The sequence below is a fragment of the Bombyx mori genome, chromosome 18 (genome assembly GCF_030269925.1).
Source record: "Bombyx mori chromosome 18, ASM3026992v2".
NCBI lineage: Eukaryota > Metazoa > Arthropoda > Insecta > Lepidoptera > Bombycidae > Bombyx > Bombyx mori.
Genome location: NC_085124.1, coordinates 5,031,804 through 5,058,439, shown reverse-complemented (window position 1 = coordinate 5,058,439; position 26,636 = coordinate 5,031,804). Strand labels below are relative to the sequence as shown.

At 37.9% G+C, this 26,636-nt stretch overlaps 1 protein-coding gene across 1 annotated transcript in view; it reads left to right on the top strand.

Moving 5' to 3' along the window:
• Window positions 1-12,718: 12,718 nt before the first annotated feature.
• The window catches only part of LOC101739459 (B-cell lymphoma/leukemia 11A), a 62,537-nt gene continuing 48,619 nt past the window's right edge, over window positions 12,719-26,636 (top strand). The window contains exon 1 of the mRNA XM_004928144.5: window positions 12,719-13,883. Coding sequence (XP_004928201.2) covers window positions 13,847-13,883 — 37 coding nt within the window. The 5' untranslated portion in view covers window positions 12,719-13,846. The remainder of the gene's footprint in view (window positions 13,884-26,636) is intronic.

Below are 26,636 nucleotides of genomic sequence, written 5' to 3'. Positions count from 1 at the left end.
TAATTTTGTATTATTCTTTTCTTTGCGCCGATAATGCGACATGCGAGATTCAGATCTCGAGATAACATTCGATATCGTGTTGGGTCGTGTTCGATGTGTGCCTTTATATCGATAGTTTTGACAGCTGCGAAAAAAATCGGCGCGACTCTCAGTTGCTATTGATTTTAGCATTGTATTTAATAGAGTCGTTTTTTATTTATTGCATAGATGGGTGGATGAGCTCACAGCCCACTTGGTGTTAAATGGTTACCGGAGCCCATAGACATCTCAAGCGTAAATGCCGCCACCCACCTAGAGATATGAGTTCGAAGGTCTCAGTATAGTTACAACGGTTGCCCATCCTTCAAACTGAAACGCATTACTGCTTCACGGCTAAAATAGGCAGGGTGTTGGTACCTACTGGCTTTTTTTCCCTATTTATTCTAGTAAGCTGGAGAGGTTATTCTAGATTCATCGAGCTAGTAGGTGAGCTCACGGGACTCAAACCTGACGATGTTGCTAACACGAACCCTAGCAAGAGCCGTGCTTTGCAGAGACTACCACCGGATCGGAAACGCGACCCACTGAGAAGATCCGTCGAGAAACTGAGTGGGCTGTATCTGTGGGTTAATTTACTCGTCGAGCTCTTCGTCGCAAGATCGGTTCGACGAGAACGATGACCGGTGTTTGGGGTACCTAAAGGCACCCTTAGTGGATCGGGAGGATCCGAGATGACGTGTTAATAAACGCTAATGATGTTAGTCTAACACTAAAAATGTATTTTGGTGTGTCTCTAATACGATAACCGTTTGCGAGTTTAAAATAGAAGCTACTCAATTTTGACAGATAGGTCTTGGGTAATACATAATACAAGAAAATAAGATTCACTTTTGTTTGAAAACGACGGCTTAGTGAAGACAAAAAGTGACCCCTATTGATGGCTTGGTCACGCACTTTTTGTATTTAAATACGTTGTCCTTGAATTCACCTTAGAAAAACTAGAAACGAACTTGACCAAAGGGTCAGAGGTTATTTAGTGATTGACACACAGATGACGCTAAAACGTTTGTGTGATATTTTTTGTTAAGTTCACGGAGTTACATGGTTGTTGTTTTGTTTTTTGAATTTAATGGGTATTTTGAAGTAAGCATAATGCGTTTCTTACGACTTTAAGGAAATCATTTAAATATGCTTGAGTACAAAGTACTGCCAGTACATTCCTACAGTTTGAACGTTGGTGGTAGGATGAAGGATATCGAACATTGATAGATGCATTAAAATTTGGCAAAATTCGTCGTGTAAATTAACCCACAAACACAGCTCACTGAGTTTCTCACTTGATCTTCTCAGTGGGTCGCGATTCTGATCCTGTGGTAGATTCAGCGAAGCAGTACTCTTGCTAGGGTAGATCTTAGAAAAGTCTTCTACTCTGAGCCCCCTGAGCCCGCCTATAAGGTTGGCGAAGCTAGCATAATGCTTAGAGGCTACTAGCATTGGGTAGGCAAAAAAAGGCAAATTTAGTGTTAACTACTTTTCTTACTTTTTAATAACTTTTCCAAGCAATAAATTTGTATTAGTGGCTGCTCAACCAGTTATTTATATGTTCCGGATATTCGAGCCTTCGGATATATATATTTTTTTTAATAGAACACATCGTCTATATCAGGCATCGTCACTAGGAAGCCTCAACTGATTTTTATGTCACACCCTTGAAGCTAAACACTAGACTATTTTGAAGTCTTGAAGTCACTTCTATCAGTTCTATCACTAGTTTTTACCAATGCTACATACATTTCTCGATATATATATTTTTTGTATATTTTCACTACATAATCGTTGGTATCCTTAGCGGATATTTCAACTATTCTCAGACTTCTTCTAAGACTTCTTTTATAATTACTTTTATGTTCAAAACATTCGGAAACTGTTTACGAAATCGAAATATTTCCGGTATTTTGTTTGGCGCTCAGCTCTATTAAGCATTAGCTCCATTATAAAATTAAATGTATAGTCCCCTATTATTCTAATTGCATCAAAAAGAATGAATGACAAGCAATTTATTTGTGGTCGTTTCTATGGTAACAGCGAGCTAATAAATTAGCTTGAAGGACGTGGTCGATCCGGTCAATACGTGGTGCCGGGCTGTACCGCGTTGGTCTTAGCAATCCTGAGTGAACATTGCTTCAAGTTTTCTAAATGTTATAGACGTGTTAGATAATGACGTAAGTGGATTAGATTAAGTATCGGATACTCAGGAACGCGTATGTGTGTGTGTTTTCATGTTCGTGTCTGTTTTCTTCTGCGTGTGCGTGTGTGTGTTCACACACAAAAGTAAAATCCGCATAGGTACTCTATAAAATTAGCATAGACAAGTGGACGAGCTCAGGTCACCTGATAAATTGGTACCCGCCTGGGATTCGAACATCGGTGCATCGCTCAACACGAATGCACTGAACGTCTTATCCTTTACACCACGACGACTTTTTTTTCTAAAAATTGGCGCAGATAAACAAATTTAAAATAAATAATTTACCTATACAGAGTTTTCGTTATCGGCCCCATGTTTAGTACTAAACAAAGAGTACTCGTAATCATACGGTAAAAAGGGTCCGGTGCGGTGAGGTGGGCGCGTGCCCGCACATTGTGCAGAAAAGCTGCGATAACGGCGCCGGTGTGGACAACCCTTTACTTTCAAATTACGCGTTTTTTTTTTGTTAAAATTTATTATTTATACGGGGTGTTACTTTTTTTTACTATTCTCTATTTTGTTTGAGACGAGATTTGCTGGGTTTGTTAACGAATTAATTTTAAAAGAAAAATTTTTGACGTCCGCGAATCTTGTATTATAATATTTGTTTGTCCGGTTGTTCATGAAGAGGTTACTCAACTTCGGACCCTACAGGGTATTTGGAAATGCTTAACGATAACGGGAAGATCTTCCATCGAGCAGGTGATATTGCTCGGTACACCCAAAATCCGAATGTTGTTGTTCGGAGCTTGTATATAAGCAAGGTTATCTTAAAAAGGTCGTAAGCGACATTTAGGCATCTGTCAAATATCTTGTGTTCTGTGATGGCTATCGCCACAAGGTACATTCTTTATTTTCCTGAATAATTCTTCTTCAAATAACCTTAAGTATCAACTTGCCACAGGAATTTAGTACACACCTGGTAACAACCCAATTGGCACCACTATCCTATCTGCCTTGAAGTTAGTATAATATTAGTCTTTGAAAGGTAATATAATATTTATTTCATCAATACTTGATTTTGTCTCAAGACAACGACACTATAAGATAGTATTCATAGGACTCTACCATACAAGCATGGTGTATATTACAAGTCATATAATTTGTATTTCGAACGATACCCTCCCGGATACGATAGAAACGATTATGAATTAACATTCCCTAAATTTCGTATTTGGAACAAGGTATATATATATTTTTTTAAATCTAATCACGGAATCAGCCTGTACCCTCACCGAGCGGGTGGCACTGGCAGGCACGATGTATTGACCGGCGGCCGCAGCTATTCAGACTTCTCGGGTCAATTGGCTCAGGTGGAATGCTTTTTGAATTTCGAATGGAAATTTTAAAAATATATTAAATTTAATTTAGAGGTTTTATGAAGCTTTTCTAATTCGAGTGTCGTTGCATTCTGCCTTGTGATCAAGATTTAGATTGTGTTATAATTAATATTAAGAATATTTCATGACATTATTAGATGACTGGTACTGAGTTGAGGACGGTCTCCAGTAGCAATGTAGAGAATATAACTAACGAGCGAACTTGTAGCCTCTTTCATGTCACTCAAGTCAAATCTTCGTGCAAATGTGCAACATTTTAGTCTTAGTAATCGCGGAAGTAGAAATTGAACCGAAATTTATCATAGGTGTTCTAAATTCAATTTGAAACTTTCACGTTTTTTTTTCACGTTGAAATTTTTACGTTGAAAACAATTATTGTATCAAATATCTCATTCGTTTTTACTAACACTTATTGATACACTTACTGTCGTCACACGTAAAGGTCTCAGACCGTTGACAATTGCAAGTGAGTAGCTCGTATGTACATTATAATATTTATTATTTTATTTTTATTGCTTAAATGGGTGGATGAGCTCACAGCCCACCTGGTGTTAGGTGGCTACTGGAGCCCATAGGCATCTACGACGTAAATGCGCCATTCACCTTGAGATATAAGTTCTAAGGTCTCAAGTATAGTTACAACGGCTGCCCCACCCTTCAAACCGAAACGCATTACTGCTTCACGGCAGAAATAGGCAGGGTGGTGGTACTTACCCGCGCGGACTCACAAGAGGTCCTACCACCAGTAATTACGCAAATTATAATTTTGCGGGTTTGATTTTTATTATTCTTCTTAACATTCTTCTTAATATTCTTCACAACCTCTCCACGATTTGAACAATCTGAGAATTTTATAACTAATTCTTTTCCTCAAAAAAAAAAAACCATTGTGTTTAATACATCGTTTTCAGCAAAAGTTCAGTGTTCTATAGTCTCTAAGGTCATTTTTATAATTTGGTTTTTGCGTAGTTCTTAATCTACACTATCTGGGTTTGTTTAATGAACGTCCGATCCGCACAAACAATCTCTATTGTGAGGACATTTATATTGTTATAAGCATTTCTCAATTGATGAGTAAGGCTCAGATGGTGTGGGTGTCGGCAAACATATACTTTACCAATCGAAATACCCGTGAACCAATTACAATGGACCTATTATTTATATACATAATTATTTCTAGAAAGCTTAATGACGAGTCAGAGATTATAGGCCTTTGAATAAAGCTTGTCTTCTAGAAGTGATTGATTTAAGTTAAGGCATAGCTTTTTAGACGAGGCTTGTGGAGAGTATTAAGCGGTAGGCAGTGGCGTGGCCTTGCCCCTAGCTTGCTGACGTCTATGAGCGACGGTAACCACTCACCATCAGGTGGGTAATAAAAAAAATAGATTTTCCATCAGATAATCGTATTACTAAAACTATCTGGTAATACGAAATCGAACGTCTAGTCTGGTCTAAATCAAAAGCGTAGGTTTCACCGGATCTTAGCGGTTCTATTTGCACTTTCACCTTTGCGCCCGTAAGGTCGTTCGCCCAAGACCTCCTGTTTGAATTAATGCGAAGCCTCTTCTGAATTTATAGCGCACGTTGGCGGGCACTGCATTTAGCGCTTAGCTACCGACCTATTAGCTCGCTTAGACGACTGGGATTCGCGCTACTAGTGTTGCGGGTGAAATTTATCGATAGACTTTAAGTATTACTTGATTTTGATTGTTAGCTCTTATCTATCTAATATTATAAAGCTGAAGAGTTTGTTTGTTTGAACGCGCTAATCTCAGGAACTACTGGTCCGATTTGAAAAATTCTTTCAGTGTTATATAGCCCATTTATCGAGAAAGGCTATAGGCTATATAACACCACGCTAAAACCAATACAAGCGGAACACCAATAAATAATGTTTTAAAATCGGGGCTATTTTTACCTTTTGAGCTTCCGATGCGTGAGCTGCAGAAACGGTTAAAGTTTCGCTAAAATAATGTGTGACAGAATGGTTCCCCTAAAAAAGATCTAAAAAAAAGTCCGCGACAGCATATGTCTATATGTTAAGGTTGACTCACTATAACGTCTTTTATGCTAACCAAATTTCTTCTAAAATAAAGCAACATTTGTGAACTATTTTACGCGGACGAAGTCGCGGACAAAAACTAGTTTCATATATATTCGCTTTTTAAAAGTAGAACTGTTAAGAATAATGCATAGCATAAGAGATGATTTAATGAATGGATCATTGAAAAGATGACTGTCAATCTGGTAAAGTTACAAGTTTTTACCATATAAAGTTAGAATTTATACTGTATTTATTGTATATTTATACTTTACTACATTTTTGCGCTGGTATGGACTTAATTTTTGTTACTTCTTGGGGGTTGTTGGTTGACTGCTATCGATCGCACTACCAAGCTCTGTGTTGCTATACTTTAAATTTAGAACATTAAGGCTATAAGGCAATTGAAGAACAAAAGTTTATATATTTTTCATCGTAAATTAAACCTATATTTTAACATTTCCCATCCTTATACTAAAACTTGGTGACTTATTCGGCGAGCACTTGATTAGGAGTATCGTAGGCGATGATTCACACTCGGATTCACCGGAGTCTATCCTAATTAGTTTTATTTACATCTTCATAAACAAATACGAGTTATTGCGACAGTTCATGCCGTTCATTAATCTAAGGGCGCCATTTCTATTTTATCATTACTTTTGAGCTCCCATTATGGCGAAGGTGTCTTCAGCCTACTGAGTTTCTCGCCGGATCTTCTCAGTGGGTCGCGATTTCGATACGGTGGTAGATTCTGCGAAGGACTACTCTTATTACGGGTAGTGTTAGCAAATTCTCTCAGGTCGAACCCGTGAGCTCACCTACCTATTCACAAGATACTGTAATAGCCCTTTAGACTACCAGAGAATAGGTAAAAACAAAGGTGTGGCTTTCTAATTCTACATGATACATGACTCATTCGTACCAAGGTAATGTCGCCCTGCATAAATATACCATTTATTTTTAAAGTAAATACTATAAATGAATTCCACGATAAAAGAAAATCGTGTAGTAAAAATAATTGGATGATTTGCGTTATTGCTTTCATCCGCTAGGTACAGCCATACTGCCCATTCTTACCTAAATGTAATCGCACGTACCTCGGACTGTAAGGCTTAGGTATTCCAATGGTACACAAACTTTGGTATCAAGTTGTAAGCACGAATATGTCTATAATGCCAAAAAACATATTTCTATTATTAAAGGTTGTAATGGATTGGGTGATTGAAACTTGAATAAATAAAAATAAATAAATAAATAATTAGTATTTACTAACAATCACGCCACGTTAACTGGTCCCGTGATAAGTTCGTAAAGAACTTGTGTTACAGGTAGGTACCAGATAACGGAAATAAATGTAAGATTTTTATTATACACATACATATTTTATTTTTTTATTTTTATTTTTATTGCTTAGATGAGTGGACGAGCTCACAGCCCACCTGGTGTTAAGTGGTTAAATACTGGAGCCCATAGACATCTACGACGTAAATGCGCCACCCACATATATTTAATATACATCCATAACCCTAGACATTTATATTTATCATACAAATATATTCCCTTGGCGGGATTCGAACCCGCGACCCCCTTGTGTAGTGACCATGTCACTTACCACTACACCAGACTATAATTCTTTTACAGTGACATTACGGCCGCTTTGTCTTCATTTTTTAAATCGACAAATAACTTGATGCGAAATTTGTACGTCAAGCGTATAGCCAAACATACTTGTGAAATTTTAGATCAGAAAGCGCTTTGAACGTTCGAATGTCTTTTGGTTTGTCCGAAAACCCTCTTAACACCGTGTCCGTTTTAATTTTAAAATGGTTAAGTTTCTCGTCCTCACCCCCACGTTCGCATACTATTTTCGTCAGCAGGACCAACACAAACCATTAATATTTCTTGTCCTTTTCTGTTAAATAGACATTCGAATTTCGTAAATACGTCTTACCTAATGCATTTTGCTTCATACTAATAATAATAATAATAATAATGTAATTTTAGATTCTTGTTTTGTATTTGGAAATGTAGATGATGATAATAGTAAAATACAATTAATAGAAACAAAAACGGAAGAATCAACAGAAGAAGAAACAGAAAAAGTCCATCTCTACAGCACCTATGGAGATATAGCCAAGGAATGGTGAAATGTGGGTGGCGCATTTACGTCGTAGATGTCTATGGGCTCCAGTAATAACTTGACACCAGATGGGCTGTGAGCTCGTCCATCCAACTAAGCTATAAAAAAATCCAAATCTATGCTATGACTTAATTGAAAATGTAGTTATGAAGAAGTTGAAAAGAAAATACACAACAATATTTAGCGATAGTCACTCATTCTATTTAGCCGGTCATTGTTAGGAGTGTAACTTGTAAAGTGCCGCAGTAGAGTTGATTTTAACATCCAACAAACGTGCTTAATCTAATCTCCTATCCTATTTTATAACTTCATTCAATGTGGCTTAACGAAGGTAAGTCAGACATCAGACAAACAAAAATCTGTATATTAGCCTTTGAACTACAAAATCGTAAATAGTGAAACTTGAAAAGTTATACTCCGTAACGCGTCCCTTCAGAGCCCTTCAAAGATATAAATTCTCGGACACACGTGCGCCACAAGCCGCGCCCTTGAAACCCTCAGTCTATTTCAGGAATTGTCCCTAGCATCATCCGAATAGGGCACGTATTAATTAAAGAAATAATTTACGAGTTCAGATCATCAATAAGCTGCTTCGGTCGAGTTATTTTAATACATTATTTTATGTTAATTGTCTTAGTCGAATTATTAATTATTAGACGTTACCAATACCTTAAAAAGCCTTAAGCTTTAAGAGACATATTTGTAGTGGATTGAACAGACAGACGCCTGATCCTAACACTCATGCTAAATCCATATGCAGCATGATAAAAGGACATACTGCGCCGACTCCATATATTGTGAGATTAGAGTAAGAAGAAGAAGTTTAACTGAAGTGATAAAGACCGCTTTTCTGTCGCAATGACAATAATCTAGTAACGGACCAAACTCTTCCACATTTTCAAATATGAATGTGTCTTGTAGTCCTGGCAAACCAGCTATCCTGTTTAATACGTCCGAGAGAAACCCCATTAGTTTAATGAAAATTTAGTTTGAAGATCCCCTTTTTGTTAGGTTTTAGATCGCGATAAAAAACCGACATGGTAGGTATATGAGTAATCTAAACCTGTGTTCACTAAGTACTGATTTATTTGTGTGTTGGCAATCTAAGAATTAAAATTTTAAACTGTGAGTTTATAAACAGAATTCCCTTTTGATTGTTGTATTATAGTATCCCCGAATATATTTAGCTTAGAAATTTCTCTGGCAGCCGCGCACGGCACCACACAGGGTGGGTAGACCGCCAACGAGTTGGGCCAACCTTGGAGGTACATATGACCAGCGTTGGTACTCATGACAATTACAGTATTCCCAACCAACACGATATGAGTTTGTCCAAACGTTGAACCTAAGATTCTGAAATGTTCAAATATGTTCTTTTTTTTTGCTGAAGTATATTTCGTGAAGTCACCGTTGTCAACACAAATTAAACTCGATACTTTCACGAATATAACGTTACGTGTCTCAAATTGAGCAATTTCTCCATATCCTGCCCCACATCTGTCCCGCAGGAGCACACAAAAAAAAACATCCGTTGTACTGTTACAAAAAGAAACGTTATGTTACTAGCGCATTAGAACGAAACACATTGATTAATAAGTCGTAAGAATAACGTTTTTGGGCAGTGGTTTGGCTCTTGTTGTTGAGAGACGTCGGCTGCTTACAGGCAGATGGGCCGTATACTTGTATGCTTATAATGGCAAAAAAAAACAAAGAAAAAAGTTTATAAAACAAATTTGAAAATAACCAATTCCCATTCTTAGTGCAATAAATTGACGATAAATATTCGTATGAATTTCAGACGGTCAAAGCTTGCTAGAGCATAAAGTTTAAGAATCACATATTGAACAAAATAACCTTTTTATACTAAAATACTGCGGCACAAGAAGGCCATATCATTTTAAAACTAATTTGTTTAAAAAAAAAAAGCTGGGACGAGATAAACGGACTTTGAGAAAAAAAAACCTTTTCATTGTCTGAAAACAGACAAGTATATATAGATTCCTTTTTTTATTTTTTATTTTTATTGCTTAGATGGGTGGTCGAGCTCACAGCTCGCCTGATGTTAAGTGGTTACTGGAGCCCATAGACATCTATAACGTAAATGCGCCACCCACCTTGAGATATAAGTTCTAAGGTCTCAAGTTAGTTACAACGGCTGCCCCACCCTTCAAACCGAAACGCATTACTGCTTCACGGCAGAAATAGGCAGGGCGGTGGTACCCACCCGCGCGTACTCACAAGATGTCCTACCACCAGTAATTACGCAAATTATAATTTTGCGGGTTTGATTTTTATTACACGATTTATTATTCCTTCACCGTGGAAGTCAATCGTGAACAATTGTTAAGTACGTATTTCATTAGAAAAATTGGTACCCGCCTGCGGGATTCGAACATCGGTGCAACGCTAGATACGAATGCACCGGACGTCTTATCCTTTAGGCCACGACGACTTACACTTACTTAATTTGTTAAAAGATAATTAATATGCTCTTTTACGTTTATAATTGAAGGAGAGAAGACAATGATTAATAATATTAAAAAAAAAATCTGTCGCTGTTAGTTTAAAGGGCTATTGCAACTACGCAAGAATGGGTAAGTGAGCTCACGGGCTCAACCTGAGAGAATTTGCTAACACTAGCCCTAGCAAGAGCAGTGCTTCGCAGAATTTACCACCGAATCGGAATCGCGACCTAATGAGGAGATCTGGGTTTTTTTTCCCCTACTTAGCTGAGAGCCTTGAGAGGCTATTTCAGCGTAACCTTAACGAGCGATGACCGGTGCTTGAGGTACCTAAAAGCACCGTTAGTGGATCGGGAGGATCCGAAATGACGTGCTTGGGGCGACGTCGACTGCTTTCCATTCTGTCCGCAGGATCGGGAATGTAGTTACCGGCAGCCACGATGAGAGGGTTCTCGTGTCGTGCCGCTTTATCGAAGTGGCGCATTGACGCCCACTGTAGATACTTACTGATGGACTCTAAGTCCAGGGCGTCATAGAGGTAAGATCTGGCAATAAAGTCTTTTTTTACGTTTTTACTAATGAAATAGTTATGACTTACAAAAACTATTAATGATACTTAACACATGTTCACGAATTCTTTCCACGACGTATGACTAGTGTAATAAAAATCACACCCACAATACTTATAATTTGCATAATTATTGGTGCTGTGGTATCTTTGTGAGTCCGCATGGGAACATACCGCATACCACCACCCTGCCTATTTCTGTCGTGCAGCAGTAATGCATTTCGGTTTAAAGGGTGAGGAAAAACGTTCTACTATAAAACTGAGACTTAAAACACGTAGATATCGTCATTTACTTTGTTGATGTCTATGGGCCCCGGTAACCACTTAACATCAGGTAGACCGTGAGCTTGTTCACCATTAAGCAAAAAAAAAAATTTTAGATATTTTTATTGTCCCTTAAAATATGAACTTAATTACTTGAGTTATGTTTCCACTTAGGAACTAACCCAGGGTTCTTACACAAATATTTTCAGCGCCTCCTAACGGTGAGTAGCGTCGGGAAAATCAAAATTTCGACATCACTCACTATCCCTTTCCACATACTCACGTACTCCCACACATGAACGAGACAGCCGTACATCTAACCTGTTACTCCCGGGTTTCCGCGAAGGAAAACACCCAACCCTTGAGTCGTCTCAATTTTCAGTATCCACATGTATACATATGAAAGAGATAGTATTATTTTATATCGCGCCGGACAGCTGTAGTGACCAGTTTAACTAAGTTTGGAATAAATAGCCTTTGGGGGTGTGTTTGGTCAAGCGGTACTTAAACAGTTCCGCGTTAGAAGACGAGATAAATAATGAATATTTCAAATATTTTTTCTCTCCTGACAAATTTATTTTTATTTATTACTTTCATAATATCGGAATAAATAGGAAAACAGATGACGCAGTGTCATAAAAACAGACCTTAATCAAGCGATACTCTAAAGCGTGGAATTGCATACGAAAATTTAAATTTTTGCCGCAAATAATCCAAAACAACTGAACGTCTGATAGCCCTGATAGATATTTACTTCTTCTACAACACAGTCAAACAAAACACAATCACAAACCTAAAACAATCTCGACATTCTTAAAACAAAACAAAAAAAAAAAAAAAACAATTCCAAAATCAAACGAACCGAGATTCGAAATTTTCAATAATCGAACGCCGTCAAAGTCTGGAAACAATTATGAAAAACTTCGTTTTCGTGGCTCGTTCTCGCGCCGGTTAAGTCTCGACTGACACTCATAAAACTTATTAAAGTCAAGGACCGACCGAGATAAGTTGTTCGTGGCGTCTTAAGTAAAATAACGTTGAAGAAAAAACGCCGGAAACTTTCAGTGGAAACGACAGTTTGGCTACGTGTTGCGCTTTTACTCAAATTAGACGGGTTTTTAACGTTTAATTTAGTGATTGGAGGAGGGTTATTTTTCTTTTCTGCAATTGTTAAGACGTTTCTTTTTTTTTTTTTTCGTAGGCAAACGGAATAATATCACGCGCGTATATAACAACATAATGAGATTTATAAATCGTAAATGATATTCGCTTTAGACGCTACTTATGAGAGCGTAAATAAAATATGCAATCAATGCATTTTTCCAAATGTTTTGTTGCTAGGGAAAAACATTGCTAGCTCGCGTAGCATGCGTAGCTCAGTACTACGGAGGTAGAGTCTGGTAATGTTTTAAAAAAAATAATGCTTATACAAAAAAATAAAATAATGTATTAAAAGAACCGGGTACCTAATTTCATAAAATGGACTTTATTTAATGAGATTTAGTGAAATTTATTGGTAGTAAGACTAAATGCATCGTTCTCCAATTTCCTGAATTTACTTTGGACATCCTAATAAAATTTTGGACATATTTTACTTATAAAATCATACTTTACGTATTTACCGTTTTATCGTTCAGGCTCTTAAAAGTTAAGCCTCACAATAAAAGTACCTCACAACTTCAAACGAGCACTCAAGTTTCGGAGCTTTAAATATAAGCACGCCCTGAAACTGTACACTGACCGCGCTTACCGTCCCTTCAATTAAAAATTCCATCTTCTAATCGAGTCATGAAATATGCAAGCAAATATTATCCCTTTTTCTTTTGTACGCGTTGCATCTTCGCCCCACCCGCGCACGCACACCAACGCACGGCACTTGTGATTTGTAGCCGTCTCTTTCGGGAGCATGTGTGAGCTGATCGGCGTCGGCGGCAGCCGTCTCCGTCGAACAGCCGAGACGGCGGCGACCGAGAGTAACCCCTGGCTACTTCGTATGGACTCGCACGCGGCATCGTCGGCCGGCGGAGCGAGACGGCGCTAGTCGTGGACACGCGGAGGCCGTGGAGCCCTCGCGTGAAGGGACACAGGACAGACGCTCTCGGACACCGGGCGAGAGCGGGCGGCTGGCCTCGCACCTGCCTCGCACCGCACGCGACACATATACGATCGCGATCGCTCTCGTAAACATTACGAAATATTCACGTATATTTGCATAAAAACCATTTTATTTTAATACATTAATAACGTTCGTAAATTTATTTTATTATTTCGAATATCGACTATAGAAATTTCGACGACGGACAGTGACTGAAAATTTGTTATTTCAAGTGAAGAAGTTTAAACAGATGTTAGTAAATGGAGTGTGACCAAGCGAGCCGTTTGCCGAATCGCAGGATCGCCACTAGGCGCGGATAGATTAGATAGTGCACTGAGACGCTCATTCAAGTGTTGATAAGGCCCTATTTATGACCAGTCGATTTACGCGAAACATTCAACTAACGTGTGAACTGATTTGCCGCAACATGAAAAGGAAAAAGTAACTTAAGTACTGTTTGTTTTTCCGTGCGATGAGTACTTTAAGAAAATGATTGAGCGCTCTAAAACACCGTCGGACACTCGTAGGAGGATTTGTGATAAGTCGACCTCCGTTATCAGAAACGTTTTATGAACACGATAAACCGCTGGACCGGCGGCGGCACATGTGAAGTTTAACGAACTGTCTTCTGATAGAGACATATTAAGATAAATTGTTTCTAAGGATAAAACAAGTTGTCGAAGATCTAAAAATAGGTGACCAAATCAAGATGAGAATCAAAATGCCAGCTGTACGCATCGCGCAAGGTAAGGCCCCGATAATGATTTATTTTTGTACGAAAATTGTCTTTAGCGATATCGAATAAAACACGTCAATCATTGTGTGATAGTGTTAATTTATGTTTTCGAACATTTTTAAATAATACGGACGCAAATATTAATGATGTGTTCAAACAAAAATATCGTTAAAATCTAAACCTAAAATCTAAAGCGTATGTTGTAGAAATATATTTTACTTGTTCAAGGAATCGCAATTCAAAAATAAATAACCAAAAACAAACATCTTGATGTGCATCTAACTTATTTAAACATGTTTCAATGTGAAACATGTACATAATTTCAAAAATGATTTATCTTTACTCTTTCATGATTCTTGTTTATCTAACGGTGACCTGATAAATTTCTCTGTTATGGAGGTTAGACGTGAATCAAAATTTGTAATCCACTTTTTATTTCTAGAGTAATTAATAAATTAGAAACTAAATAGAACATAATATATGTTATACATTTTACTATTTTTAATAAAAAAAACGTAAAGAAAAATCATTTTCTCGGTACAAATTTAAAAAGTATTCGAACGCCAGATTTAGAAGAAAAAAAAAAACTCGCAAACACACATACGACGTCATCCCATCTGAGAGTCTATTCATACAACGACGAGCTACTTATTACCCCGTCTTACGTCAACATTGACATTACGAGGTGGTCACCATTCGTCCGAAGGGAAAATGAATGGAGTGGCCGCTTTCATACATTCTCGGACAGTTGATGAGTATTTTTTAAGGGACAATGACGGAATAGACCGCTGACTTTTAAAAGTTGACGTTCAAAAATATTTCATTTTGTTACATAAATAGGCAGACGAAATCTACCGCTATTTAGATGCTTCAGAATTATACTATTTTATTGTTCTGTAAAAAAATTAAGCAAACTGAAATCAAGAAATGAATGGACACATTTTTCGAAATTTCAGACTCCGCAAAAAAGACAGTCCTGTGAAAAAGTGTTCGTATTTTTTTTTAATATTGCAAAAAAAGAACTTAATATAATATATTACTAACTAAAAAATAGATTTATCAGCTAATTATCAACTTAGTTTGCTGTAACCGTTGATATTGTATTTATGGATTTAGTACCTCGGTACTGCTAATTTCTGAAATAATTGTGGAAACGTTAAAGGTGTTTTAAGTTGTTAAGGTTCAGCAAAGAGTGAGAATTCAATTGATAAGAACCAAGTCAGTCACGCTAAAACAATAAAAATGAAAAAAATCGTTCACCGACGAAGTTCATAAAATGAAATCCAATATACAAATATTAATAATGTAAGAACCGCAATGACCATTTGCTTTTTTACAAACGTATGGCTACCTTTTTCTTTATTTCTTTAGACAGCCACTTTTGTTACTAAAATAATAATACAGTTTTAATTTATTCGAATAACACATTTTTCGAGGTCACGGTTGATTAAGATATTATTTATTTTAAAGCTTAATTTTCAAAAACCCGTCAATAGTTTGTATAATTATTTTTGATTCTACTGAAATCGAAGAATGAAGACTCTATATTCGATATAACGAATAACTCCATCTTGCTACCTCCGATTTATCCTATTTATCAGCGTGGATTGAAAGTCATGGCTTGCCTTAACCATAACACCTACAGTAGATCTATATTGAAATAAGACCTCGAAATCTCAAATAATTATTTTTCTTTACAATAAAATTGTGATACGTAATAACATCTAACAGATCTTTGTTCTACTATTAGATTATTTTTTTATTGCTTAGATGGGTGGAAGAGCTCACAGCCCACCTGGTGTTAAGTGGTTACTGGAGCCCATAGACATCTACAACATAAATGCGCCACTCATCTTGAGGTATAAGTTCTAAGGTCTCAGTATAGTTACAACGGCTGCCCCACCCTTCAACCCGGAACGCATTACTGCTTCACGGCAGAAATAAGCAGGGTGGTGGTCCCTACCCGTGCGGATTCACAAGAGGTCCTACCACCAGTAAATTATTACAATACAAGTATTACAATAATAATATGTCTCAATTTATATTCTATTGCACTTATGACATTATAAATAAAATGTAACGAACTTGATTATTACTAATAGCGGCTCCTATTCATGAAAATGGCCTAATTAAAACGAGCTTAAAGTCAAATTCGTAGCGAAACACTTGAGTACTTTCTTCTTCGGATATAAATCTATCAACATAATTAATTTAGAGTAGATACAGGTGTTAGCTTAAATAACTTTTAATTTTGATTAATCCATTTGAGTTTTGTGCGCACTTGTACATGCACTTTAGTGGACCGAAAAAAAGAGTTTCAATAAGTAAAAATTAGTGGAACTTTTATTGAATAATAAGTTTCTTATGCAATTGTTAGAACAAACGGACGAGGAAGAACTAATAGCTTGAAGAGGCTCGCATCGTATACGCGTAGCTATTTAATTGTACCGGATTTACAAGAAGCCTATTAAAACACAAAAAAAATCTCTGTCAATATGAATTAGTGACGAGAATAATCGGCGGCTTTGTCGCTCAGAAGCAATATCTTACCTACCCTACCTTCGGTCCAGGATGCTTATTTCTGCACTGAAGTATCAGGTGTACCTTTCTAAAGACCAAAATTCGTCGTTATGATATATGTCATTAAGATTCAAATTCATTTTTTAGTAAACATTTATGTGCGTGTTCCGGTAACCGCATAGACCCAGATGGTATATCTATCCATCGATCGATAATAGTGAAAAAATATACCCATAGACATGTACAACGTAAATGCGCCACCCACCTTAAGATATAAGTTCTAAGGTCTCAGTATAGTTACAATGGCTGTCCCACCCTTCAAACCGAAACGCATTACTGCTTCACGGCAGAAATAGGCGGGGTGGTGGTACCTACCCGCGCGGACTCACAAGTGGTCCTACCACCAGTAATTACGCAAATTATAATCGAAGCTAGACAAAACATTCATTATACCTTGAGTTTATTGCCGTTTGTTCTTAACTGTGAACCATTCCGAATCGGTGGGACGAGTTATGTCGATTTGAAAGTGCCTAAAAAGATCTACTTGAGTATTATTTTTTTTCAAGTGTCTTATGATAAATTTGTTCATATTTTTATTGTCTTATACGGACGGACCCATTCACAGCTCACTAGGTTGAGTAGTTACAGAAGCACACGCAAATAGCATCGTGAATGCCGCTGACCATTTCGAGACGAATGTAAGTCGCCTTGGTAATGGACTATCCTATCCTTCAGATGGGAACGCACGCAGCAGAAAACTCTACCGTCGTTTTAATTAAAAACAGAAATAATGTAGGATCTCACGAGTAAGATATTTGGGGTGTAATACCTAGGGGTGTAATAAAAATATTGAAAAGGTTACAGAGTATCTTCTTACAGTAGCACTCGTTCACAAATTCTAGAAGGTGGTCTCAACAAAAATCAAACCCGCAAAATTACAATTTGCGTAATTACCGGTGGTAGGGCCTCTTGTGAGTCCGCGCGGGTAGGTACCACCACCCTGCCTATTTCTGCCGTGAAACAGTAATGCGTTTCGGTCTGAAGGTTGGGGTAGCCGTTGTAACTATACTGAGTCCTTAGAACTTATACCTCAAGGTGGGTGGCGCATTTACGTTGTAGATATCTATGGGCTCCAGTAACCACTTAAAACCAGGTGGGCTGTGAGCTCGTCCACCCACCTAAGCAATAAAAAAAAAGCATCGTGGAAGTGTCATTCATATTATTTTCAGTTTTAATCTGTTCCTGTCATTGTTTATTACAGCATGGCAGGTGTATGTTCATAAATACACGTCCTTACGGATCCATCAGATCCAATAACTCTTGCATTAGATGCCTTCAGCTCTAACACTAGGAGCAGGCTTAGAGACCCCGGTAACCGTACTCATCGAACTTAACACAGAGGTCGACGTGCAACCTAACCCATGCATCAGCCCGCTGAGTGTCTCGCCGGATCTTTTCAGCGGCTCGCGATTCCGATCCGGTTGTAGATTCATTCGCGAAACAGTTGATCTTGAGTTGTTAGGTCTCTTTTGCTAGCGCTCGGGCAGCTGTTAGCAAATCCCACCTCTCCTGTCTGAGCCTTTGCTCGCCCACCTGTCCTGATGAAACTGGAAAGGCCTCGGGGTCACCAGTCATCCTTAAAAAAATGTTCATAAATAATATGAAAGCATTAAAATAAGAATAATTATGAGTATTCTTCAGAGTAGATATCGAGTGGTGGATAGGCTATTTGGTTTAAGCGACACTTCGCTTACTAGCTGGTGGTAGGACCTCTTGTGAGTCCGCACGGGTAGGTACCACCACCCGCCTATTTCTGCCGTGAAGCAGTAATGCGTTTCGGTTTGAAGAGTGGGGCAGCCGTTGTAACTATACTGAGATCTTAGAACTTATATCTCAAGGAGGGTGGCGCATTTACGTTGTAGATGTCTATGGGCTCCAGTAACCACTTAACACCAGATGGGCTGTGAGCTCGTCCACCCATCTAAGCAATAAAAAAAAATTGCTGGTACCTATTATACTGGCGACATTTATCTTTGCATTTAAAGGTGCTATTTATTGGTATTAGCATCAACAGTTAGATGTTTTTAATAGACTATATGTAGTATAAGTGGTGACTTGGCTGTGCCCCTGGCATTGCTGATGTCTATGAGCGACCGTAACCACTTACCATCAGGTGTACCATATGCTCGTCTGCCTACAAAGGCATTAAAAAAAAAGAATTTCATTTAAGGATATTTCATTCAAACAACTGAAGAACTTTTTCTGTTATGTTATATTTTTTCCTAATTTTAAACTTCAAATATCTCTCCTGTAAAGTTGCAAAAAACTTTTCATCCTTCGATACAAGCAATGAGCCAAACCACGGCCAACTGCAACTTACGCAAAATATTATTAAAACAAAAACAAAAAATGGCATTTGCGAATGAATCACAAAAACTGCATACTTGAGTCGACTATTATCAAAGCCGGCAATGTGACTTTTGGACAATTATTGGTAAATCAGAAAAACGAATTATTGACTTTGTATTCCATTGGCAGTCACAAAACTCTTCTGAACGACATCTTAGATAAATAACAGGTTAAGTATTTACCTTTATATAATGCAGGTTTTGAACCGTATTCTTTGAAGGAGACGATTATATTGAAATCAATCTGTATTGACATATCAATAACATTTTTTTGTCCAAATGCACAGATTGCCACCTTTGATAATAGACGACTCACTTATCCATTATTCAAAGATCAATTTAATATGAACAGAGAGACAGTAAACAATTTTAGCAAACGCTAGAAACCGTTTTAAAAGATTTTTATTAATGAGCACCGGCCATTGTTTCCCCATCTCACATTCCCACTGGCCAACAGTAAGAGTTAATTGTGAACTAACTAGTTTTACTAATGGATTTGTTTGTGTTTGCAGTTCAATTTGTAGTTGCGTAATTTTGTTTTGGCCTTTTTTTATACTGCAACTTCGGTCTAGTGTCAAAAGGTGGTATCAAATTTTATTACCTTTCACACTAATGAGTTCTCATGAACGATGTGTCTTTTTCACTGGAATAGCAAGAACGTCCTTAATATTGTAATGGCTGTTTTCTATAACTGACAGGGTAGTAGCATTAGTAGCAAGTACGGTATCATGCTGTGCTCCAACACTGATTAAATCATCTAAACGTAATTCCATATCTTTATTATTAACCTTTGCAATAGTTTGGTCAAAACCGCTAAGGCACCCATGAAAATAGCACTAATCAATTTAAGCAAAATGGATTTTAAATTTCACTTTTTTTCTACCCTTTTTTATTGCACTTGTAGGCAGACGAGCATACGGCTCGCCTGATGGTGAGTGGTTACCGTCGCCCATGGACTTCAGAAATGCCAGGGGCAGAGCCAAGCCGCTGCCTACCGCTTAATACTCTCCACAAGCCTCGTTTGAAGAAGGACATGTCATAGCGCTCGGGAAACATCGTGGAGGGTGTTTAATCTTTACTAACTAATTAACCTACCTATTCTTATGACCTCAAGGGGCTATGCTAGATTCACCGAATGAGTAGGTGAGCTCACGAGGCTCTAACCAGGAGGCGTTGCTAAATCTAGTCCTAGCAAGAGCAGTGCTTCGCAGAATCTACCACCGGATCGGAAACGCGACCCACTGAGAAGATCCGGCGAGAAACGCAGTGGGCTATGTCTATGGGTTAAATTAAAATTTCACAATCATATTAATTGCATACGACAAATGCTCATATCCTCTTATCATATTTTAATTTTCATCAACACTATTATTTAGCAAAACTTTTGTGTGTGCGGAAAATGTGAACGCACAAACTAAAGAGCTAGATTATATTTTTATGTTAATAAAGATTCTTAGATAAGTTTAAAAAGCATTATAAAATATTTTCGCATGCTTTACTTAGACAACAATAGATGACCGTTCGGACTTAAAATAACTTAAGCAACTTCTATCTAACGGAATAATCAGAACGCATTATTTAATTTCGGCTTAATGACGATTTAGAGATTTCTCATTTTCGACTCGGCTGTTGAAAATTAGATTTTATATTCAGTACATTTATTGTCAGTGGACTTGGTATGTTTCTATAGAGCGCGTATTTCTGATGGGCTTATTGTATGAGTGTGCGTTGACCGTCGCACGCGCACGGATTCCTCTTAAAACTAGTGTTATCGCACACATGGGCAATTAGCCCGAGTTGACCGGAGTCGACGCGCCGCCCTGATTGGCTGCCGACGCCGTGACGTCACCGTCGTCTGCGGCCGTCGCGCCTGATTGGCCGACACGCGTCATTTCATCGATGACACGTTTGTTCTTATTTTGTACTCGAGTTTAGTTTTTGTGAGCAAACAATAAGGTACGTGCCCCCCTATTCGGCATGTACGATATGGATGACGTTATACCTTAAATCGAGGAAATATAATTACGTGTAATATCAAATTCTGAGCATTTGGAAAGCATACGTTTGTAAAGAGAATCTCTTTTTTTCCCTACCTATGCTGATAGCCTTGAGAGGCTATTTCAGCTTCGCCCTAACATGTAGGTGAGCTCACGCGGCTCAAACTGGAGTGTTGCTAACACTGGCCCTAGCAGGAGCAATGCTTCGCAGAATCTACCACCGGATCGGAAACGCGACCCACTAAGAAGATCCGGCGATAAACTCAGTGGACTGTGTCTATGGGTTAATTTACTTGTCAAACCCGTCCCTTGCAACGAAGGGCTCGACGAGTAAATTCACCAGGATGGTGACTGGTGCTTGTGTTACCTAAAAGCACCGTTAGTGGATCGGGAGGATCCGTAATGACGTGTATGGGCAAGAATCTCTGAGTTTCGTCATGAGCTATTTGACAGAGTAGGTAGCCTTAAAGAGAAAGTAGTAGACTTAATTTTATTTTTAAATCTTAAACTATCACCCGGCACCAAATTAGGATTCCCTGTAGGTACTATAGTTACAAGAGACTGATATAAATACTTATATAAATATTTACATAAATATATATCAAGATATCAGACAAGATAAACATCAAGACAAACAGCAAACAAGCCTGTTCATCACACGAATGTTTTGTCCGATGTAAGAATCGAACCCCCGAACCTCTGGCGCATCAATCAACAGCACTAACTACTGCACCACAGAGTCGGTAAAAAAAAAATTGATTCGAAACTTTACGGATAAAGCTTCTAAAGGAACCGGACCGTTATACGCAACACAATCAAATTAAAAATTAAAACAATCAGGAGACCTTAACGCGATCCCAATTAGGTCGGTGGCGCGTAGAGCTCTCCTTTTTAAAACCCTCTTCAAAACTGCGCGCGTATTACGGAATTTGGAAATTACTTTATCAGGTGCGACAGGGGCCAGACGGCATCCCGCAGTCGCTTCCAAACTTTTCAAAAATCCAAGTTAACTTCCATCTTAAATAAAACACAGCGCCGTTTTTACTTTTCGCTTGTCGCTAATTGATATGGGTTTGGTGACGTCGAGTTTTTTTTAATTGAAATTGTTTTGTACGGATTTATTGTTTTACGGGACTTATTGTTGGACTTAATAGAGACCCGTGTCGTTTGTCGTTGGGATTCGATGGGTACGTACGGCTTTTTTTTGCTCTGACTAATCTCAATTTAGATATACAGAGTATCTACTTTAATTTGAGCAAACACTACAGGTTTTTTTATTGCTTAGATGGGTTGACGAGCTCACAACCCAACTGGTGTTCAGTGGTTACTGGAGCCCATAGACATCTACAGCGTAAATGCGCCACCCACCTTGAGATATAAGTTCTAAGGTCTCAGTATAGTTACAACGGCTGCCCCACCCTTTAAACCGAAACGCATTACTGCTTCACGGCAGAAATAGGCAGACTCACAAGAGGTCCTACCACCAGTAATTACGCAAATTATATTTTTGCGAGTTTGATTTTTATTACACTATGTTTTTTACTTTTTATTTCTTCACCGTGGAAGTCAATCGTGAACATTTGTTAAGTACGTATTTCATTAGAAAAATTGGTACCTGTCTGCGGGATTCGAACACTGTTGCATCGCAAGATACGAATGCACCGGACATCTTATCCTTTAGGCCACGACGACTTCAGTGTATTAGTCACTACAACAGGTATCAAGTGTTAGGTATACTAACGCTATTTTTCAACAGCATCTTGAGTGATCGACAAAAGCATTTTCCTAAATAGGAATATATAAAAAATTGGGCAACGGAATACGAGTTGAAATGGACGCTTTGAAATCATGTCTCCAGTAAACTCTTCACGTTAGTTAGGTCACGGGCCCGCTTACCAATCTAACCATTCCAAAATCATTTTTGCGGTCGTGTGACGTTCCGTGATTGCGGGGGTGGTATCAATTGAAATAAAAATCTGCCAGAAAAGTATAGGTAATACCGTGTAGTGAAGCAATCAAAGTAATCTCTGTAAATAGTTACTGTTGGCATCTTGTGAGCTGACATGGGACAGCTTTGAAGTCGTCGTGGCCTAAGCGGTAAGACGTCCGGTGCATTCGTGTTGAGCGATGCACCGGTGTTCGAATCTCAGGCGGGTACCAATTTTTCTAATGAAATACGTACTCAACAAATGGTCACGATTGACTTCCACGGTGAAGGAATAACATCGTGTAATAAAAACCAAACTCGCAAAATTATAATTTGCGTAATTACTGGTGGTAGGACCTCTTGTGAGTCCGCACGGGTAGGTACCACCACCCTGCCTATTTCTACCGAGAAGCAGTAATGCGTTTCGGTTTGAAGGGTGGGGCAGCCGTTGTAACTATACTGAGAATTTAGAACTTATATCTCAAGGTGGGTGGCGCATTTACGTTGTAGATGTCTATGGGCTCCAGTAACTACTTAACACCAGGTGGGCTGTGAGCTCGTCCAACCATCTAAGCAATAAAAAAAATTAAAAAACTGAATTGGGACAGTTAACGTCACGCCATGTGTGAGTCGGCACAAGTCCCGATTCAAATAACCTATCGATGATCACCTCTTGAATAAGAGATATTCAAGAAAAACAAATGCTCTAATCCAATCGGGACTTTGATTAAGGTAATTGAATGGTGCTTGTTAAAAAATTGGAAACTAAAATCAATAAAAATCAACCAATCCACCATAAACAACATAATAAGGTTCCAAACAAAATCAATTCCCGGCCATAATTAAATTAACATTAACTAACAATTGATTGTGAATCAAAACGGAAACAGCGAAAGGGCCTCACGTCAATTTAAGTATTGGCTACATCTTGTTAGCTTAGCGATTCAATATGCCTTCATTAAGGGAACATGGGAGCATCGCATTTATAAGCGGATCCTTCAATCTTGGTCCCTGGACTCGAGTTATTGGTCTCTCAAGCGTTATTTTGGCCTGTTAAAGCAAATTATTGTGCGTAGGTCTTAAGTCGCCACTACTAAGTTTTTCTTTTAATTTTTTAAGGTCAGGTTTGATTCTGAAATCAAGCGTTACTCGTGTACGTTGGCTTAAATTTAATAAAATAGAGTTTAGGTTTAAGAGATATTTGCTATATAATAAAACGGTTCTAAGATTTTTACGATTACATCAATAGATAATTTAGTTCTTAATTAAAGAAATTCTGTCTAGATTCCATTACTGAGTCTAAGAATTTTCAAATTAACGGTCTTAGAGTCTGAAAGTATGTAAATACAATTATAAAATGATGAAGTTCGTGTAATATTATTGTTACTGAGTTTGGGGAAAACGGTACATGAAATAGACCTTTTTTTTGCAAATACATAGCTATAAATTTAAATTTCGAATATCAGAATAAATATTGACGAAATAAACGGTAAAATTGCTGACTTAGACTAACTAAAGCTATACAAGCTCTGAAAAGAGAGAAACAGATTTGCAACAACAATCCAATTTTGCAACACCACCGTGGGAACAAAACATCGATATATTTCGATCAATCGAAAAACGGACAGTAATTAGAATATGAAAAAGAACAACGAAATTTACAACTCAGACGATATTTAAATTATGGGAGTGAAGTTAATTTTCTTATAATAATGAAGCGGAGACCGCGGCCACCCGTTTTGTATTTCCGACTGGACAACTTTTTTTATGGTCGCGACCGATCGCGGCATTTCGTATTTGTGATGCCGAAGATAAAGACGTATAGATTTACATATGTTATGTCAGCGGAGGTTCTGGTAACATTTAAATTGGATTTATAAGTCCGGTTCCATTAAGAAGTGCACGACGTTGGGGGCAGCAACGCAGCAGAAATAAATAATCGATGGTCTAAAACAAAACGAGTCAAGCGATTTATAGATTTTAAATTGCCAAGAAATGAATAGTGAATTGTCTGATCATCGCAATTGTAAAATTAGTCAAGAGTTGTGACGGACGGTTGTTTAACAAAAAAAAACATTTTGAAGAAAGGATTAAGGGATAAACAAATCGCGTTACAAACAATCACGAGTAGCTAAGCTTTTTTTTTTTGTTATTGTACATAATCTGTACAAAATTGAGATGTCGTTTTGAGATTTAAATTCTTGTCCTATCTAACGCAAGTTATCTTATTGTGTTCAAATAAAAATCGAACACCGATGTAAATATCAAAGGATTAGATTAAGACCTTTAAGTTATCTGATTTACGAGAAAACTTATTAAGATGTCCATTATGTTAAATTCACTAAGCCCTCGATGCTTTATTCAGGTTCAAAATTTAATATATTATAGAAATCTATTTGGATAGAAGAACTCTTTTGAATGGCTTTTCAACAGATCCTTTGACCAATGTCCGTCCATTACACGCTTAGAAAGTAGAGATAAACACAATGAGATAAAAAGATGTTCATAATCAGGCTTAATTTATAGTTAGGAGACCACAATCAATAGCCAGGGAGTGGGTGGACAGTTTCTGAAGAGTCCATCTTTGTCAAGCTCTGATACCGATTTGTTATTGTCGGCCTTTCAACGTTAGACAATTTAAAGTTTGGTAGGTGTTGTCCTCCTTTATTTTAAAGGTATCAGTTCAGAACAAAGACGCAAGCCTTTCGGATCAGTCCTTTACCATTAATCAAGAATAAAATGTGCGTCTTTATAGACGAATCAAAAACACAATAAAACCCATGATCAAAGGGAAGATTTTATCGAAAATCAACAAAAGCTCACAACAGGTTGGACAATGAACCGATTTTGATAGAGGCACCTGAATCTCCAATATTTTCCCATGGTCAAACTTCGATAAACACCTTCACAAAAAATAATGTCAGCTTACCTTAGCAAACAATTGGTCAAAAGGATTTTTTTCCCCAAACATTCAGGAGTCCGCACCCACATGAGTCGGATCGCCGATAATATTGTAACAATACCGAATAGGGTTGTATATGAAGGCAAAATAACTATTGTGTATCATTATTTGACACTCTTTCATCAATTTTACTAGAAAAGGGCTTACAAGTGTCACTTTCTTCTTTTGTTGGTGTTTGCCTTCTTAAAACTGACTCTTTTTTATTTGAACTGATTTCGTTTTATTAAAATTTCCTTTATAGAATAACTTTTTTATTTTTTACTTTTATTGCATAGATGGGTGAACGAGCTCACAGCCTGCCTGATGTTAAGTGGTTATCGGAGCCCATAGACATCTACAGCGTAATAGCCGCCACCCGCCTTGAGATATAACTCTAAGGCCTCAAGTATAGTAACAACGGCTGCCCCACCCCTCGAACCGAAACGCATTACCGCTTCACGGCAGAAATAGGTAGGGTGGTGGTACCTACCCACGCGGACTCACAAGAGGTCCTACCACCAGTAAATATTTCAAAAGCTCCATCGTTTTGATCAATATTGTCATATTCCCAAGTTTTCTAGGGTAGACTGTTGTACAGTAGCAGTACGATGATTATTTGCATCAGGTGGGCTGCATGCTCGTTTGCCTATAGAAATAGAAACAGACGGGCTAGTCATGAGGAAGTTATAAGGGTTCCTTTGTTTTTGCCTACGGCTTCTTAAAGACAGAACGAAAATGTGATACAAAGCAGGAGTAAGATGACAGTTCAAGCAACCAATCAAGTTCACAACATACAGCGAAATTCCTCTTACTTATCTAATAGTGAAGTCGTCGTGGCCCAAAGGATAAGACGTCCGGTACATTCGTATCTAGCGATGCACCGGTGTTCGAATCCCGCAGGCGGGTACTAATTTTTCTAATGAAATACGTACTCAACAAATGTTCACGAATGACTTCCACGACGAAGGAA